Source organism: Gambusia affinis, linkage group LG15 (genome assembly GCF_019740435.1).
Source record: "Gambusia affinis linkage group LG15, SWU_Gaff_1.0, whole genome shotgun sequence".
NCBI lineage: Eukaryota > Metazoa > Chordata > Actinopteri > Cyprinodontiformes > Poeciliidae > Gambusia > Gambusia affinis.
The window spans coordinates 7,756,251-7,772,857 of NC_057882.1; the positions used below are offsets into that span (position 1 = coordinate 7,756,251).

Below are 16,607 nucleotides of genomic sequence, written 5' to 3' on the forward strand. Positions count from 1 at the left end.
GCCATTGGAATATATGGCTACATGAAGACCCAACACAGAAAATCCTATCCATAAGGCTATTTAGCTCTTTCTTTCTATAGGTGCTGCTTGCAAATGAGCTCAACCATAGCCAATAAGCTTTACATTTTTAGCTTCATGCTTTCTGGTTTGGAAGAGTTCAATGCAGGTGAACCATTTAAAGTTTATATGCTCGCTTGAGCATGTGGCTATTCTGAAAAAGAGTTAAAAGAGAAATTGAAAGACATTTCTTCTTTAACTCTTCAACTGTCAACTGACATATCAAACATTTTTCTCTTTATCTCATATGAGTGAAATCACTCTTTTCATTCACTCTTAGAACCAGACAACAGGTCTATTCTGAACTTTCTTTGTGTGTGTGTGTGTGTGTGTGAAATTTTTTAAATTATCTCCTGACAATTGGATAGGAACGTAGCCTGACGCCTCGCCGAGCAGCAAATCTGTGGGGACACCTGAGGAGGGACGTGGACAAGAGACGTCCCAACCTTTTATGCACTCTGTGTTTCCTGCCTCGGTCATTGACCCACCAAGTTGTCAAGCTCCGGATCCTCACTGAAGAAGGGCTTGTGTTCTCGTTCTTGCTGGTGGACAAAGTTTTCAATGTCTACATCGAAGCTGGCCGACGTGATGCATTCGGATCCCTGCGTGGCCTGTTCACATTTCTCAAACAGCAGAGCCAGCAGGGGGAACAACGGATGTCTGAAGGAGACGAGCGGGAGAAAAAAGAACTTAGTGCAAACCAAATACAGCAAGACAAAACAAACGATTCGTCAGTTCATTTTCCTCTGACGAAGATTTTCACATTTTATAATAACTTTTTCAGTAAAGAAAGTTGAAAATGTCAAATGTTGATGGTGTTCTTGGATATCAGTTGTTTTCTGCTCAAAGGAAATGCTCTACATATATCCAAACGATATGGGCAATTAGACAGCATGTCTGAGCGATCCTATGTGAGTGACGTTCCTGCGAGAAGCTAAAGGTGGGAATGTAGGAGACACTGTGAAGGTGCTGTCATTCGACCATATCCAATTCATTTCAAGATCTTCTCAAAGATCTCCAGCAGAACCTTGCTTAACATGTTCAGGATTTTCCTTAGGGTATGTCATGCTGCTAAGCGATCCAAACTGCCTGTATATTTTAACACAATAAAAGCAGAACCAGGAGAACCTGATTGCATCTGCTTTGTGTTTCCATTGGACAGAAACACACTGCCTCAGGTTAATGCCACACCAGCCAGAGTTAGGATTGACGCATAAACGCATTTAATAGTATTATGTGATTTAATTGGAATGTATGAGTAACTGTATTTTGTTGCAATTACCTCTAAAAATATTTGTATTTGCAATCTGCAAATGCCATCTGCTATATGGCAGCGCATAATATTTAAGGTTTTTAGGACAGAGTCGTGGCATCATTGTCCAGAAAATGTTCTGCAGCGCTTCGTGAGAGAGATTGTGACTAATAGAGTGACGTATAGGATTGCACGGCAGAAACCTTTACATCAAAATTGATCAACTATAGTTATTTTCTACAAAATTTTGTTGACCAGGGCATATAAAGCTTATGATTTGTGTCAACTCAAAAAGATAAAATGACAAAAATACATCCAGCAGAAGAACTTGAATTTACAGCACCACCTTCCAATGGAGATATTGGTGCCAATAAATGCGAACCTCATTGTTCTTCATTTCCTTGTTAGTCCGTCTAGCTCAGTACTTCTCTGTTTGGCTGTTTCTTTTTCCTGCCGTTAGCTTAAAAGTGATTTCAACAATTAGCCTTAGCATTACATGATTAACTGACTTCCTTCTACTGTCCATCACTAGATCTCATTGGGATTGTATTGTATTTGGAATAAATGGAGTTGATCTGAATATATAATGTGGTGAGCTAAGAGACCTGCTGAAAAAGAACTAACTGTGGATCCAATTATGTAACAATGACCTCTGTTGTAATTTACCCTTTTAACTTAGTGACAGCAGGGTTTTTATTTTTTATTTTATTTTTTTTAAAGGATCCTATTCTGAACATCATTGGTATTGTTTTTTTTATTTTTTTTATTTTAATTTGCATCATTTGTATGAAGACGTGTGTGGAAGTACTAATTGCACAGCTTAGCATATGGCTAGGCAAGGCCACTGCTCAGACTCTAACCCCTGGCTTCCATTTGCAGCCTTTAATAGTCGGCTACATTATACTCTAATCTCCCTGATCCCAATTTAATGCTGCTCCACCAAACAGGCATGGCAGGAATACTAAACAGGGGGACCACGCGCAGAAAGGAAGGCCTCTACCTTCTGCTTGTTAGGGTTTGTGCTCGTTGTGCAGCAGAGAGCGGTACTCAGTTGGGAGCGAAGCTAAAACGAGGCCAAAACTGATAGTAGGATGGTGTGCAACATATAGATACTTTTCTGTTGAAGATTTGCGCCATCAATCCCAGCAATAGGCTAACCAATTCTTTAAGTGTTAGCATGCCAAACAATCTGAATCTAATAAAATGTCTAAAGCATAAACAATTAAACAGGCGTGTCGAGCTGCTGCAAACAGAGGAAATAAAAGAAATGTTGACAACGAATAATTATTAATAATGGGTAGTCGAGGTTAGTCCTAAAAAACGTCAGCACTGCTGAGACTGTAAGTTAGAAAGACCTGACCGCACAGTAGAAAGTACGACGTTGAACGTTGTGGTCAAGTCTTGCAACATAACTATGGGTACAAAGAAGCTATGCTTGACAGACGGCTCAGTCTTTTAATCAGACTTCTGGTTTGATTAAAAGAAATGAAAGTCAGAAAAAGAAAAGTACAGGCGAGAGTTGACTAGCCAATCAGAGTTCTGACGTCAAGGTCTCAGGGTACTTTTGGTGGACGGCTTTAATTCGGGGGGTTTACCCAAACCTTCAACTTCTCTTCACCTCCAGAGAAGCAGCGTTACGGCTATTTCTCTGGACAATATCGTGGCGTCCCGTTGAAGTCTGGAACTCAGTGATAATGTTTTGATGACGAGAACTATATGTGCAGCCTGACAAAACTTGGCAAAGCAAATCCACCTAGCCAACAGTAACATGAGGCAGGCTGTCAGACTGGACAGGAGGCTTCAGGCTCCTTATAGCAGAGATAAAAAAGAAATGTGGCGCACTTGCTGTAGGTGGGTTGTGTAATATGCGTGATGCTCTTAAGGAATATTTACCACAAACGTATTTGAGGAGACAGAAAGAGGTGTGAAAAAGGTAGGCTGTAGTTTTCTTCAGGACATAGTTCGCCTTGGTAGTGAAGACCAAAGTTATTCATACTCCTGATAGATTTATGTTCAAAAACTTTGGTCCAGTCAAAATGTTTGCATCTACAAAGAGATGAGACAAATACCTCCCAAAAGATATTAAATTCCAAATCCAGCAATAACAAAGGAAATATTTATCTTAGTATTTACATTGAAATAAATAAATAAACACAGACACTCACTTCTAAATCAATAAAACCTTTATTGGTTAACAGCAATCTGATCCTTTTAATAACAGATGTCTACATTTTTGCACTGTTTTTGCTAACATTGGCTGTAGGATTCAAGTTGATCTGCTTGGAAACATCAATAATGCTTTCAAGTTGGAAGAAAAATGTTGCAAAAATAAAATGTTTTTAAAGCCTCCATCTGCCAGGGGGTTTGATCATGTTCTGTGGTAACCACTGGGCAAAGTCTCACTACAGCTAAAGGCTTAGGTTGACAAATTTAAAACTACGGTTCATTGCGGTCTCCATCTTAAGCGCAAATACGGGAACTTAGTGTGGAACGAGACCGGAACATTTCCAAGGTTCAAAAATTTAAGTTGTCAGAAAACCAAAAGAAGCTGCAGCAAAACTGATTGGGAACTGTGCACGATTTTACATTTTGAAAACGCCAAAATTAAACAATTCCAGCGCTGTCTGGCGGGAATGAAATAAAATCGCTCACATTTTCATTTCACCCACCCGGGGATGGGGTAAAAACTCCACTGCTCTGTGCTCCCTTATGACCTTTACACAGTCAGGATTAAGACAGATGGGGTGTGAAAATGCAGGTCTTTTTTATGTACATGGGCCTGCATGTGTGCGTGACGGTGTGGTCACATTATGTGTGCTTTTTATTCTCTCTCTTGCACTATCTTCTAAACCCCCTCCACCCCTCAAGCAGCCCCATGTTCACAAGCGAGCACAGCATGTCCTATCTGCAGTGCGACGGTGGGGATATTGCCGGCTGGGGGATCATTACAAGGGCCATAAAAGAGCGATTTACAGATCGCCCAGTGAGTGGAGTCAGCACGGCAGGTCCTCCCACCCTGCAGCACCGCTCCGCGCTGGGTCACCAGCAAAAAGCCCAGAATCAGAGGCCAGTACGGAACGCGGTGGCTTACGCACCAAGCTGAGAACTATTGGATGAGCTTGCAGCATCGGGTTTATGGTCAGTGAGTCAGAGGACGGAAACAGGCGTCCGGTTTATTGCTGAGGTTCAGCTGAGTGGCAAGATGTCCAACGACGCTACAACTGGGAGTTCTCTGGATTATAGGAAACAGCTGGTGGACCTGAATCTGAGTTTCTCGAAGGGGATGCATGAAGTAGTGCGGAAATGTATTCAAACCCCAAAATTGTTCATTTTAATGTGGAAGACCAACACAAAATACATAAATGTGACGTGAAAGGAGAAAGAAATGTACAAACACACGACTAAAAAGAGTGACATAGATTAGTATTTGGTTCCATCAGCTTATCTCATGCTTGGTCCCAAGTAAAGAAAGTTATTTGATTGCAAGTAAACACCAAAACCTCATCTTTCTATCTTATTTAATAAAGGGAATCAACAAAAGTCTGTATTCTAACTGTGGAAAGGTTCGGACAGCATACTGTAGCAGCCATCTAGTCCATGCAAAAGGAAGGTTTCCCTCACGTTCAGCTGAAACAGATTTCTCCAGTTTCTCGTGTCTTCAGCCCGTTTCAGGTCACATCACAGCATCTCACTGAGAAAAGGCTTTGAATCATTCCACAGCTTTCCATTATTTAGTAGTTCTTCCTTGGTGAATTTCCCCTTTTCTTTTGAGTCCTTGTCATTTTGCAGCATCCAGTTCTGCACCAGCTTATTCCTTTTTTTTTTTTTCTTTTTTTTTTCACAGATTTTCTTAGGGTTTCACCATGTACACGAATACATGGTGAATTCTTGCTGTTCTGTACCAAATCTATGTTGTCCAAACATGTCGATTTTAGATTTCTCCAGAAAACTTCCTCCCAGAAGTCCTTATCTACATTCTCTAGGACTGTCTGGCACGCTTTATTATTATCTTTGGTTACATTAACACGACGGGTTTTGACTCTCAATTCCAATTTTCCATAGAGATCAGATATTTTTCATTTGTTTAGTTAGTTTTTGGCTTTGTCGTTCACGCTACTGAATGACCGCAGTCGCACTTTTGTGTGAACGGTTTACAAACCCAAAGAGGCCCACATGTGCAGAAGAAGAACGCAGAAGTCACACAGAAGCGCACTGATTAGCAGTGGTCGCGCAATTAGCCGTCTCAAGGGCCGGTTATAGTCTGGTGTAGTTTCAGCTCTTTGAAAACTTGTGTTTGTATCATGCGGTCTGCTGTGAGGGTGAACTTGCTTTGACGTGTTGTTTTTAATATTAGCCCCTGAGAAACAACTAATGACACTCTCGTCAAATGCGGCTGATGTAAATCTACCGTTTCAGCTGGAGATAAAAGTGCGGGTAGCCAAATCTCTTCACCATATAAATTTATTTTTTTATTACATTTATGGAAAATGTCAAAGTATGTTGCTTGCTTTTATTACTTGAACTGTTCAGTTCTGCTAAAATTGATACTAGGTACTAATAGAAAGCAGGCAGGCTTTCATAGGCTATTTCTTTCATATAACTGCATGCCTGCTGTATGCATTCAGAGAAGAGCTCTGCATGGCTAAACCTTCTGCATCCTGAGAAGACGGGGATCAAACTGGATCCTCCTTTAACGTAGGATTTAATTTAAGGGCTTTTCCGAACACGGTGAAGAATAATAAACCTGTTCATTCGAGTCGCTGCTGCGGACAAGCTTGAATAAAAATCACCGTAGTCATCTTCAGAACAAATTGCATTTGCCAGTGTTTATAAAAATCTAGCAAACCACCAAGAGGGCACAGATGGAGGGCAGCGCTTTAAAAAATATGTGTTTATTTGAACGCGTGCGAGCCGGAGGTCTCTGGGTCTGCGCTCCCCACCGTGTAGCAGTCTAATCAGGCCGTCTGTATGCCTGCATATTAGAAACCAGATTTGCAGGAGTCAAGCTGCGTTTGCTCCCAACGAGGCCCCTGTTTCCCCGGGCTACATGTCTGAAACACACCCCTGTGTTCGAGGAAAGGTGCGGGGTTAGAGTGCACAAAGAAACACACGCACACATTTAAATAACCCTGAGCACTGAATAATTCCTATTTCCATTTGACTACTTTTTTATTTTAGACTTATTCTAATGCACTGTCCTAATCTGATGGGTTTATTTTTAACAATGCAGTTTCTTTAACCTTTTTTTTTTTTTTCTTTAATGGCCCCCTAACCTGTCTGTCAGTTAAGGGTGAAAATAATTGCACACATTTGGAAATTTGTTGGCAACAACTAAAGAAAAAAAGAAAGTTTGTTGTTTTTGTTTTATTTTTCCGGTCTAATGAAAAACCAATTCAGTGCAGGAACAATTAGTTGTTTGTCTAAGTTGGAGGAGGGAGGAAAAGCACCAACTAGTAAAAGAAAAAATATATCTTGAACTTTGTTCTCATCTAAAGTCAACCATTAAAGAAACTCATAAAAATAAGTATCCAACAGAAACAGCCAATAAAACCACTTGAGCTCTGACACAGTTTCCTGCATCCAGGAGCCGCTGAGCACCAACACATGCTGACCTGTGAAATGGAAAGAGGCACGGCCTTTTTTTTTAAAAGCCCGTCAGACGGCCTGAGCAGCTCGCTGTAGGAGGATGCATTCATGCATTTTGGCACAGAGGATAAACAGACTTTATGGTGCGCTGCAGAGTCCCATGAACACACTGCCAGGCCCGAAAACCTTCTGGACGACATCCTTGGATCCATGGAATTAAATGTGTTTACTTGTGTTGGGTAATAGAACTTCAAATTTCTGTGTATTTCTTTGGCTTTTACAAAGAACTAAAAATGTGTATGTGGCAGAATGAAACCCCAAAATCCTAAATCTGTTTTTCCTGCTGATTTAGTACAACATGCTACATTAGACTTCTTACGAGAAAACGACATGAAAAGCACTCTCACGGCGCTGTTTATTGTTGATCTTCATCTGAGGGAGACAAACGGCAAAGTTGTCCTGTTTTTTTTGGGGGGGGGTTTCCGGTAAAGAAAGTTCTTCCAAGTCAAGCTTGTGAAGTCACAAGGACATTTCTGTTTGAAACGGAGCGGACGCTCACGTCTCTTTCAATTAAACGCATATTTCCATCTCCGAGCTGCGGAGAGCGATACATCCGCAACCTGCAAAAAAATAAAAATAAAACCAAGAGCCCTCTCCGCCTATTTAATGAGATGCAGAGAATCCAGAAGGATCTTTACAGTAAATGCCACAACTCATTAGGCTAATCACCCTATCACACAAACACTCAGCTGTTAATAACAAAGCAGCCAGAGAGAGAGGAAACCACACATCTCATCATAAAGCTGGCATTCCAGCAATTAGTGAAAAGAAACATTAAAGCCTGAGACGACTTCCTGAGGAAAAATGATTCTTAGAAAAATGTCAGGGATGTTGTTTTCCTTCATGCGAAAAGCCTTCAGCCTCGATATAGGCACGGTGCTGATGCAGGAAGGCTGACAGATCCAAGCGTCTATAGAAACGACACAGCTATTTGTGCCTCCTTACATCATCCTACCTACTGTGGGAGTGGGAGATTAAGTCCAGTTTACATGTAACTGTAACAGCAAGACGAGGCGCGTTTAGCCATTTGCTCCCTACGTGCGCAGCGTTTATTCTTTACTCTTCATTTCCATGCCAGACGACCGACGTGGGGATCAGATTGTAACAGGTGTGGACGTGTGACAATATAAAATCCTTAACTATGTAACTGCTGCGTATTTTCCTGCCAAAAACGTAGTGATAAGTAACTGAAGCTAGAAAACATATTTAGCCGGTCACGAATAAGACCTCCATGCAGGGTCCGTAGAGGAATTTAGGGTGTAAACTGGATCTGGTGTTCAAAATGAAAGAATAAATCCCATTAAGAGCAGCAGTTTGTGAAACACTCCAACCAGTCTGCCTGCCCGGCACCATCAACCATCTTTTCCACCGGCAAGACGCGCTCTGATCGGTTAATGTGCGGTTCGGTTCTACAGCAAGTAGTGAGCGTTTCCATTATACACTCTGTTCCTCGCTACTGTGGGTGGGATGTGATCGTGCTGCAGCTGTAGTCAACTCTCCACTGATGTTTGCTGCAAGACTAAGTGATGGAGAGCCTCCGAGTTTCTGATGGACTAAAGTGAATCCAGATATTTCATTAAACATTAAATACTAATGTTGTTTGCAGTTTTCAGTGATATCGTAAATTACGAGCCAATCAATGAATGCGGTCAGCTGTAGATCAAATGGCATCGGTGCCATACCCTGCTCGGTCCTGCTAGTACTACCCCTGAAGTAGGTGTGAAAATCGAGTGCTAGTGGAAAAACTAATCTGGCCGGAGCGGAGCAAGACCGTACGGGTCAGAGGTGGTCTAGTGGAAAACGCCTGTAGTTTCATTGAGATCACCTTGTTCAGCATTCGGACGCTTTGACTGAACTTCACGGAGTAATTTTCCCTTAAACTAGATACCTCAATGCATTGAGTTGCTGTCATGCGATTGGCAGATTTCCCATTGGTGATAATTCCTAAGCTCATTTTCATCTCAGTTTCTCCAGAGTTGCTAGTAAACACAGGACTCATCCTGGCCCGTGCCACAGCCACAAGTCCTACGACCATCATCGACATACATTGTTGGAGAGGTCAGTGCCTATTAGCCGCTACAGCTAGTGATGTGCATCTTCAACTGCATTGATTTGTGTCAGTCAGGTTGTTCCGATGCCGGAAGAGCAGGAATCACAAAAGTGTTAGTAGTGCCCTCATGGAGGAATTTGTTGATGTTTTGATACATAAAATATGTCTCCTCCCTCCTTGGATATAAATCTAGAAACTGTTTGGTTTCTGTCAGTTCTGTCAAGCTGCAAGAGAGGACTAAAGAGACGTCTTTTTTTTATATATTGGACAACTAATTAAATTTTTCATACTATTAATTGCCACTGCAGGATACACAGTTTGCTAGCTGCTTTAAGATATATTTTGTCCTATTTGGCGACTGTGTCACACAGACTAGTTTTTGTCGTTTATTTGAGCAAAAGTTTTGCCACAGCAAAGAGAAAACAATGCTGATAAACAGGTGAAGGGCAACTCAAAGCCATATTTATTCTTCTTTTCTCTCGCTCTGTGTCAGCTGTATTCAACATGCACAGCCGTCACCATGGCAGCCGACACCATTTTTGTCTTTAATTAAAACTTTTTTTACTGGGTGGTGAAAGAATATCCCCTCGGACCTCAACGAGCGTCACTGCATTGACAACTGAAAGTAAAACACCGCGTCCCTTTTTCAGATTCTTCGTGTGGTTGTGTTATTTCACAATCACATGGATTGACTCAACGCAATCCGATGACACACACGTGACACACGATCGTCACGTAAAGTCAGATCCGGTAACAGGCCTATCAGTGGTGAGCATCCACCAGCCGAAACGTAAATCGGCGTCGCTGCATGTAGATAAGAGCCAAAGGGTTTGCTTTCTCCGGCAAAGGGGAGATTACTGCCATAATTGTAGTCAGGAATCAGAGCACGGATCGTTTTCTTTCACAGAACCACCTGAGATAAAAATCAGAGCAGCTTTAGGATTAGTCACTCTGCAGCAACAGCTGTGCTTTCTGTGACAAAAGGGCCCGAAGGCAGCAAGAGCTGGCGCGCACTCATTGGCTGTCATCTGACTTCACCTTTTCTTGCGAGCTCTAACACACTGTATCCTGCTGTTTGCTCTCATTTGCACTCTTGGTTTGAATTGTGCCTGACAGGGAACTGTTCCAACACGTCATGTGACAAACGTAGATCCATGTCTTATCTCCACCACAGTCAGGCAGCTGAAGGCTCAGCAATGCTGGTACGTTACTGCAGTTCAGACGATTTCCTGATATTATTATTTTAACGCCAGAGGATTTCTCAGTCTCAGTTCTTATCTCAGTCGTATCGGATCAAAATCACCTGCGTGACGAAAGTGGATTTGTGTTCGGTTGATATTTTCTTTATTGCGGCAATGCTTCTTGGCAAGAAACATAAACCATCAGAAACTGTGTTTATTTCCCTTTAAATGGTGCCACATTTGTAGGGAAAATCTGGTTTCCAAATGCCAAAACTAAACAGCTTATTGTGCTATGGACTTTGGTTTTGAGTTTCAAGCATCAATCAGGCATCAAACCCTTGAGGTTGAAACCTGCTGCAGCAGTCAGTCACTGTCTGCTTCATGTTTAACTGTTATCTGGAGCAATCTGGGTTCCTTTAAACCAAGTGGACACATTATTTAGTTTCTTCAAATTGAAGGCAAAGTGACATATACATGATAAACTGCTGATCTACACACAAATGCATTTTTTCCTACAAATGTGTGTTTTGAGAAAAATAACGTGGCTTTTTAATGGCATGAAATTTAGGACATGAGACTGTGTTATAACAATAAAATAATCAACAAAACACAAATGTGCTCGCTTCAAGTTTATGTCGACATCACCAGTCCAACATTATAGAAACATAGAAAGTGACTCTACTTGTATCACCCCAACAAGAATGCAAAAACCATCAATAATTATCACCAGTTGTCCATTTTGCACAGTCTGCAACAAAATCGAAGACAGTGACCAATATACTCAATTAACATCAATATTTACAGTCGGCACATAATTTTCCTAAACTAATTTTTTTTTTTTTTTATTCTCCTAAAGCTTTTATTAAAAAATTTAAAAACTGTGGCGAACAATCATGTTTGTCTCTGGTTCGGACCACACTTTAGTGGACAAAGCATCTTCTTCACTGTCACGCAGGTTGTAAAAGGGTTTCAAAGTTATCCAGAATCCAAAGTGTTGTAAAGTATGGTGATATTTTTTTTTCATTTTGCTCCTGGGAGTATTTCAAGCTGGGTGATGCTTGGATGCTCTGTAAGGTTTCATCATGAGCCACAGCAGCACAGGTAGCATGAAGAATGATCAACCATTTAATCCCCAGAGGGGTTCTTTGGAAAGAATCATTGTTTTGGACAGCAGGGACAAAAAGTCAACATTACATGAAGGGAAAAAGCAACACATATTAGAATCGGTGAGAAAAGTCTGAAAGGAATTAAGACTTCAATTGAAGTAAGATTGTCCTACCCTTTCAAAAAAAAGAAAACACAAAAAAAACAAGGGTTGTGCCCTAATTAATTATAGTGAAAATATTAAAATCCTAAAGTACGTATAGGGTGGATATGATGTTAGTAAAATAAAAAGTCAGCATATTTTCCTCTTCTTATTGAGTCCTATCAAGTGTTTTCAAGTAATTTCCACAGCCAAGAATAGATCCACAAATCCCAGCGCTCATGGTGTGCACACGCATAATTAACATAAAAATGATCTCTGATGAGGACCATGAAATAATAAGAAACTCCACAAAAAGAACTAATATCTAAAGTATGGCGGAGAAAAGAGAGAGGGAATAAGCAAAAGAAACAAAACAAATACGTAAACATAACACATAAAAATGCTGGAGTATGGCAACACACAACAAAATATGTACAAATTATTCATCGCTAATTTCATTTCCCTTTTTATTAGTTTAATTATTTCGTACATCATTAAAGTGTTTTTATCACTTCATTATCTCTAGGAGGTTTCCCTCTGTTTTTTACTTTTATTATTTTGGTTTCACTCATTCTTCCAACATTTGCTCTCAGCCCAGGTTTATCATGAGCTCTACGGGACCGGATGAAGACGTCGTTACGGTGTTAAAAACAAAAAACAAAATCTTACCTGAGTGGTCTTTGCAGGGTTTTAGCGAGGTTTAGCATGCCATTCCGAGACATGCTAAGCATGCTCTTAATTACTCATAAGAGAACATGAGAGGGCTTTTAGGCATGAACAACTCTCTGTTGGAACTGTGGCAGCTTACTGGGGTTCTAGGAGCAGCATGCTCGTAGCCCATGATGTGGAGTAGAAGCGCTAGAAATGTTTGCTCATATTTAACCAAACAGACACTAATGGTGGAGGCGCGGAAACCTCCCGTATTTTCTGCAGGCCGCGATAATACCACAATGACCTCGAGGGGCAGCGTCCCAGAACTGCATCCTGGTAGAGCGGTACCAGGACTCTTCATCGGATTTTGATGCATTTATCACAGTGAAGAGGTTGGATCATCATCGGAGCGTGTTTTGGCTCAAGACAGTGAAGAAAAATGCACGAGTGCTGAATGTAGCGACTTCACAACTTCCTTCACGCCAAATGAGTTGCAGCAATCAGGACGTTGTCTAGGTGTGCAGGTCACAAAGAGTGCGGCAGGCGTCTCCCTGCTGTGTGAGTACATGAAGATAATGATTGGATCTGGGCTGTGTAAATGGGTCAACATCCTACAAGTGTAACGTTTATCTTTTCTCTCAAATGTGCTCAACAGATCTTAATGCGTGCTAAATTTGAACTGAAACTGACTTGTGTTTTCAGTCAGTAATAATGATTAAGACAGAATAGAAAAATAAAAATATTTAATCGGTATAAAAAAATCCCAAGGATTAAAATATTTAAATGGTATAATTGTTTACATCTGGATATAAATCATGACTTTAACATGGATAACTTCAAAGCTACTTGGGCTTAGCTGTTTATTCACTATTGTTTTATTATTTACCTGCTTGTTTACTTTACCATTTTCCTGCTTTTTCCTCTGCAAACCAGCAGAACAACACGTATCTCAGACGAGTAAAGGAAAAAAAAACAAAACATCCAAAGACCTCCTTTACATCCATGTTGTTCTTGTCGCCATCATAAGGCTTCCTTTGCGATGCGGTTTACTGAACCGGTGGAGAAGGAGAACGGCAGCCAGCAAGAACGAGTACAAGAGGAGCTGACTCCACCGGCACCACCAGGAGCTGCTTCAAACATGGCTGCTCACATCAAAGCCCGCCTCGTCTCCCGGGGGAGCGGCTCAGGACTTCGCGGTGGCTCGCCTCAGGTCGAAGCGTGGAAGCTCTCACCTCCTCAGAAGGCGATGGCGGATACCTGCGGGCTGCACCCAAGGAGCTGAGGCAGATGGCAAACTGCTGGCTGCAAGTTCCAGGACGGCAGGGAGCGCAACAGATCCAGTCAGCTGCTAGTTTGCTGACTCCATCAGGGGGGGTCGGCTGGGCTTTTAGACATTTGAATATTTCACTTCATGAATAGGTAATGCGATCTCGTTATGAAGGTACATCAATATTGTAGTGATAAGCTGAAAGCAGAAGGAGGCGGTTGTGTTTTGAGACTCGCCTAGCAGCCTTTTTTTTTTTTTCTTTTTCCGCCAAAAAAAAAAGGGAACTTTGGGGCTTTTTTGAAGTAAAGGTAAAATAATTTTAACCTCAAATTTCTCTCTTTCTTGCTGTAGCAGATACGATTTGGGTTCGGCCTCTAGTGCTTCAGGTCTGCGGCTTTTTATGTGCGTGCAAGCTTAAACTTCACACTAGTAAGCTTCTGCCGTCTGAATTCATACATGCAAGTTGAAACCTCGAGCTGGGGTAACATCTGAACAATATTTGGTGCTTTTAGGTGTGGCGAAAAGAGATGTCTATCAAGAAATTAACTTTATGTGATATGATTTACAAGATCAGAGGAAGCTCTAACTGTTAATTTATTCAGTGTGTTTCCATCATGTCTCCACCTGTCTGATCTGGTTCAGAATCAAAGGCTTGAATTCACTCCAACCCAGAGATAACTGAGGAAAACGTGAAGCAGCAGGGAAGATGAAAAATCTATCAACAGAAAAACTTATAAGAGCTACAACCAACTGAGAGCGGCTTGGAGCTGCTAACTATCCTAACATACAGTATTTTGCGCAATAATCACGACTCTTGAACATTTGTCACATTTTGTTTCACTGCTGCTGTCTATGAACTCGATTCTGTTCTATTTGGAAGCGGAAGTAGAAAGACTCAACATTTTCTACTTTTTCAAATTCAAAGCTTAAAAGTCTGCTGTGCATTTGTATGCAGCCCCCACAAATCGCCAGTAGTTAGTGTCTATCTGTGAGTGGTGTGATCTCAGTACGAATCCAATATGAAGGCCTTGGCTGGTTATTTGAGAAGGTCAGAGGAAAAAAATCGGTGTTGTGGAGATGAAGGAACACAGCGGACAGGCAAGGGGAATGCTACGGAGAGACCAAGAGGCCGTGGTATCTCTGAAGGAGCTGCAGATGTCCACAGCTCTGTTAAGAGGACACCTAATCACTGTCCTCTCCACAACTAGTCTTTATAGAGCAGAGACAAGAAGATTTGCATCAACAACAAGTTCCGTTTGCAACAAGTCATAGCAAATGTGTAAAAATGTGTGATTTGGGTAAATGAGACAAAAATATTACTTTTTTTGTGCAGGAAAACTAACTGGCGGCAGCATCATGCTGTGGGGAAGAGAGATGGAGCTGAACACAGGTTCCAGAATATGGAGGTGCAGATTCACCTTCTAGCAGGACAATGAGCCGAACCCTCCAACCAGATCAAAGCATAAACCCGTGCTAGAACGGCCCAGTCAAAGTTACAGTCTTCAATCCACCTCACAATCTGTGGCAAGACTTGAAAACTGATGTTGACAGATTCTCCCTGAAGGGTCTGAATACTTAAACAAGGTACTTGTGTATGTGTTTGAACTGCTAAAAGACTCCCACTCCTCTCTCTCTCTCACACACACACATGCGCACGCCCACACACAGACACACACATGGATGCAGGACAACATGAAAGCTTCTGTTTGCGAAGCCACGGAGGCTGGCAGCATGCAGCTCTCTCAGATTTATTTCAACTAGAAACTCGAAAAATTGCAAACTTTCAAGAATGATTGATTATTATTATTATTACTGACTGTCAAAGCTTTATTTCAATAATCGTGCCTTAGAAATAAGTCAGTATGTAGATGTTAATTGGACGTTTCCAAGCAACAAATCTGAAATCAGACCCTAGTAAACAAATAGTTAAAATAGACAAATACGAGAGTTATAATTTTTCTGTTATTCCCTGCAGCTTTCAATTTCCTGGTTATAATTAATGTAGCAAATAAATAAATGCAAAGCTGTCATATGTTATGACGATTATATCTCACATATGTCGCCTCATTCAGATTCCAGTAAAAATAACGTTTTCAAATCAAACATTTGTTTCATGATGGTATTTTATAAGACTGACACCAGAAAAGAGCAACACAACGCCTCCCCCATGTAGACGCATTTGCAGATAATCGTTTTTGCAGAAATGCTGCACATGTTTCGACCACCTATCATCAGGAAACGGCAACTGTTACAGAGTGTGAGCGGTTTACATCCAAAGACATAAAGTGAATCCTCCGGTACTCCAGAAACAACAAACTGCATCCTGCAGAGGAATAGTTTCTATTTTCACAGTAATTCTAGCTTTTTGGACAGTAATGAAAGTTTTTAGACCTACTGTGACTGAAGAAGAGCCTTTGGAAACATTTTGTAATTTAATTAATACCAATCTCCAGATTCTACCAATTCAACATTTGAACAGCTATGTTTAAATCCGTGCGCCATAAAAAGGGTGGCAGATGGCGTAGTAAGACTACCACTGCTGACTAAGGTAAGTTTTGTTACCATCAAGATTAAATGACAAACATGGATTAAACGGATGTGCAGCATGACACAATGGCTGCTAAAAAGATCACAGTTTAATCAAAACCTCATCGTTATGTGTTTTGTAATTCACAGAGAAATATCAGGTACATTTTCACTGCTTATCCATTGGCACACGTTAGATCTTTAAATTAAAATGGTAACAATGGTGAAATCTACTAAAGCTAAAATGTCTTTATTATTTCATTCCTGATATTTTTCCAAAGCCAGAATATTTCATAAGACCTCTGTGATCTGGAGAGTAATCCTTACCTTTGAAAATGACTGTTGGCGTGAAAGAGAAATAAATTAATTTCACAATGTTGATCTCAAATATTTGTAAAAAACCGCAGACAAATTCTGTTTGACCACTGAAAAGTCTCACATCAGATTTGACTTGTTTTTTGTTTTCTTTTTCACCATGCCAGTTTAAAAATGTTTAGCTCCTTTTAGCTTTCGCTGGAAATACTGGTCCAGTCAAATAACCAGAGCTACTTCTCCCAGTGCAGAATACTTTCCTCTTGAAGTTATAAACTCATGAGGGACTGGGCCTCCTTCAGTCTCTGAAAGTACTATTTTGTTTATGGCTCACACCAAGAGGTAATTAAAAGAAACCTTTTTGGTGCGGCTTTAAACGTTTTTACAACAAAGCCTGCTCAAACATGTCCTGTGACATT

The 16,607-nt window shown here is 40.9% G+C and overlaps 1 protein-coding gene across 1 annotated transcript in view; it reads right to left on the bottom strand.

Annotated features, from left to right (window-relative positions):
• Positions 1 to 16,607, bottom strand: part of LOC122845293 — a 106,656-nt gene that overhangs the window by 26,561 nt on the left and 63,488 nt on the right. Inside the window, exons 5-6 of the mRNA XM_044141499.1 lie at positions 16,204 to 16,215; positions 546 to 717 (exon numbers count right to left, since the gene is read on the bottom strand). Coding sequence (XP_043997434.1) covers positions 546 to 717; positions 16,204 to 16,215 — 184 coding nt within the window. The remainder of the gene's footprint in view (positions 1 to 545; positions 718 to 16,203; positions 16,216 to 16,607) is intronic.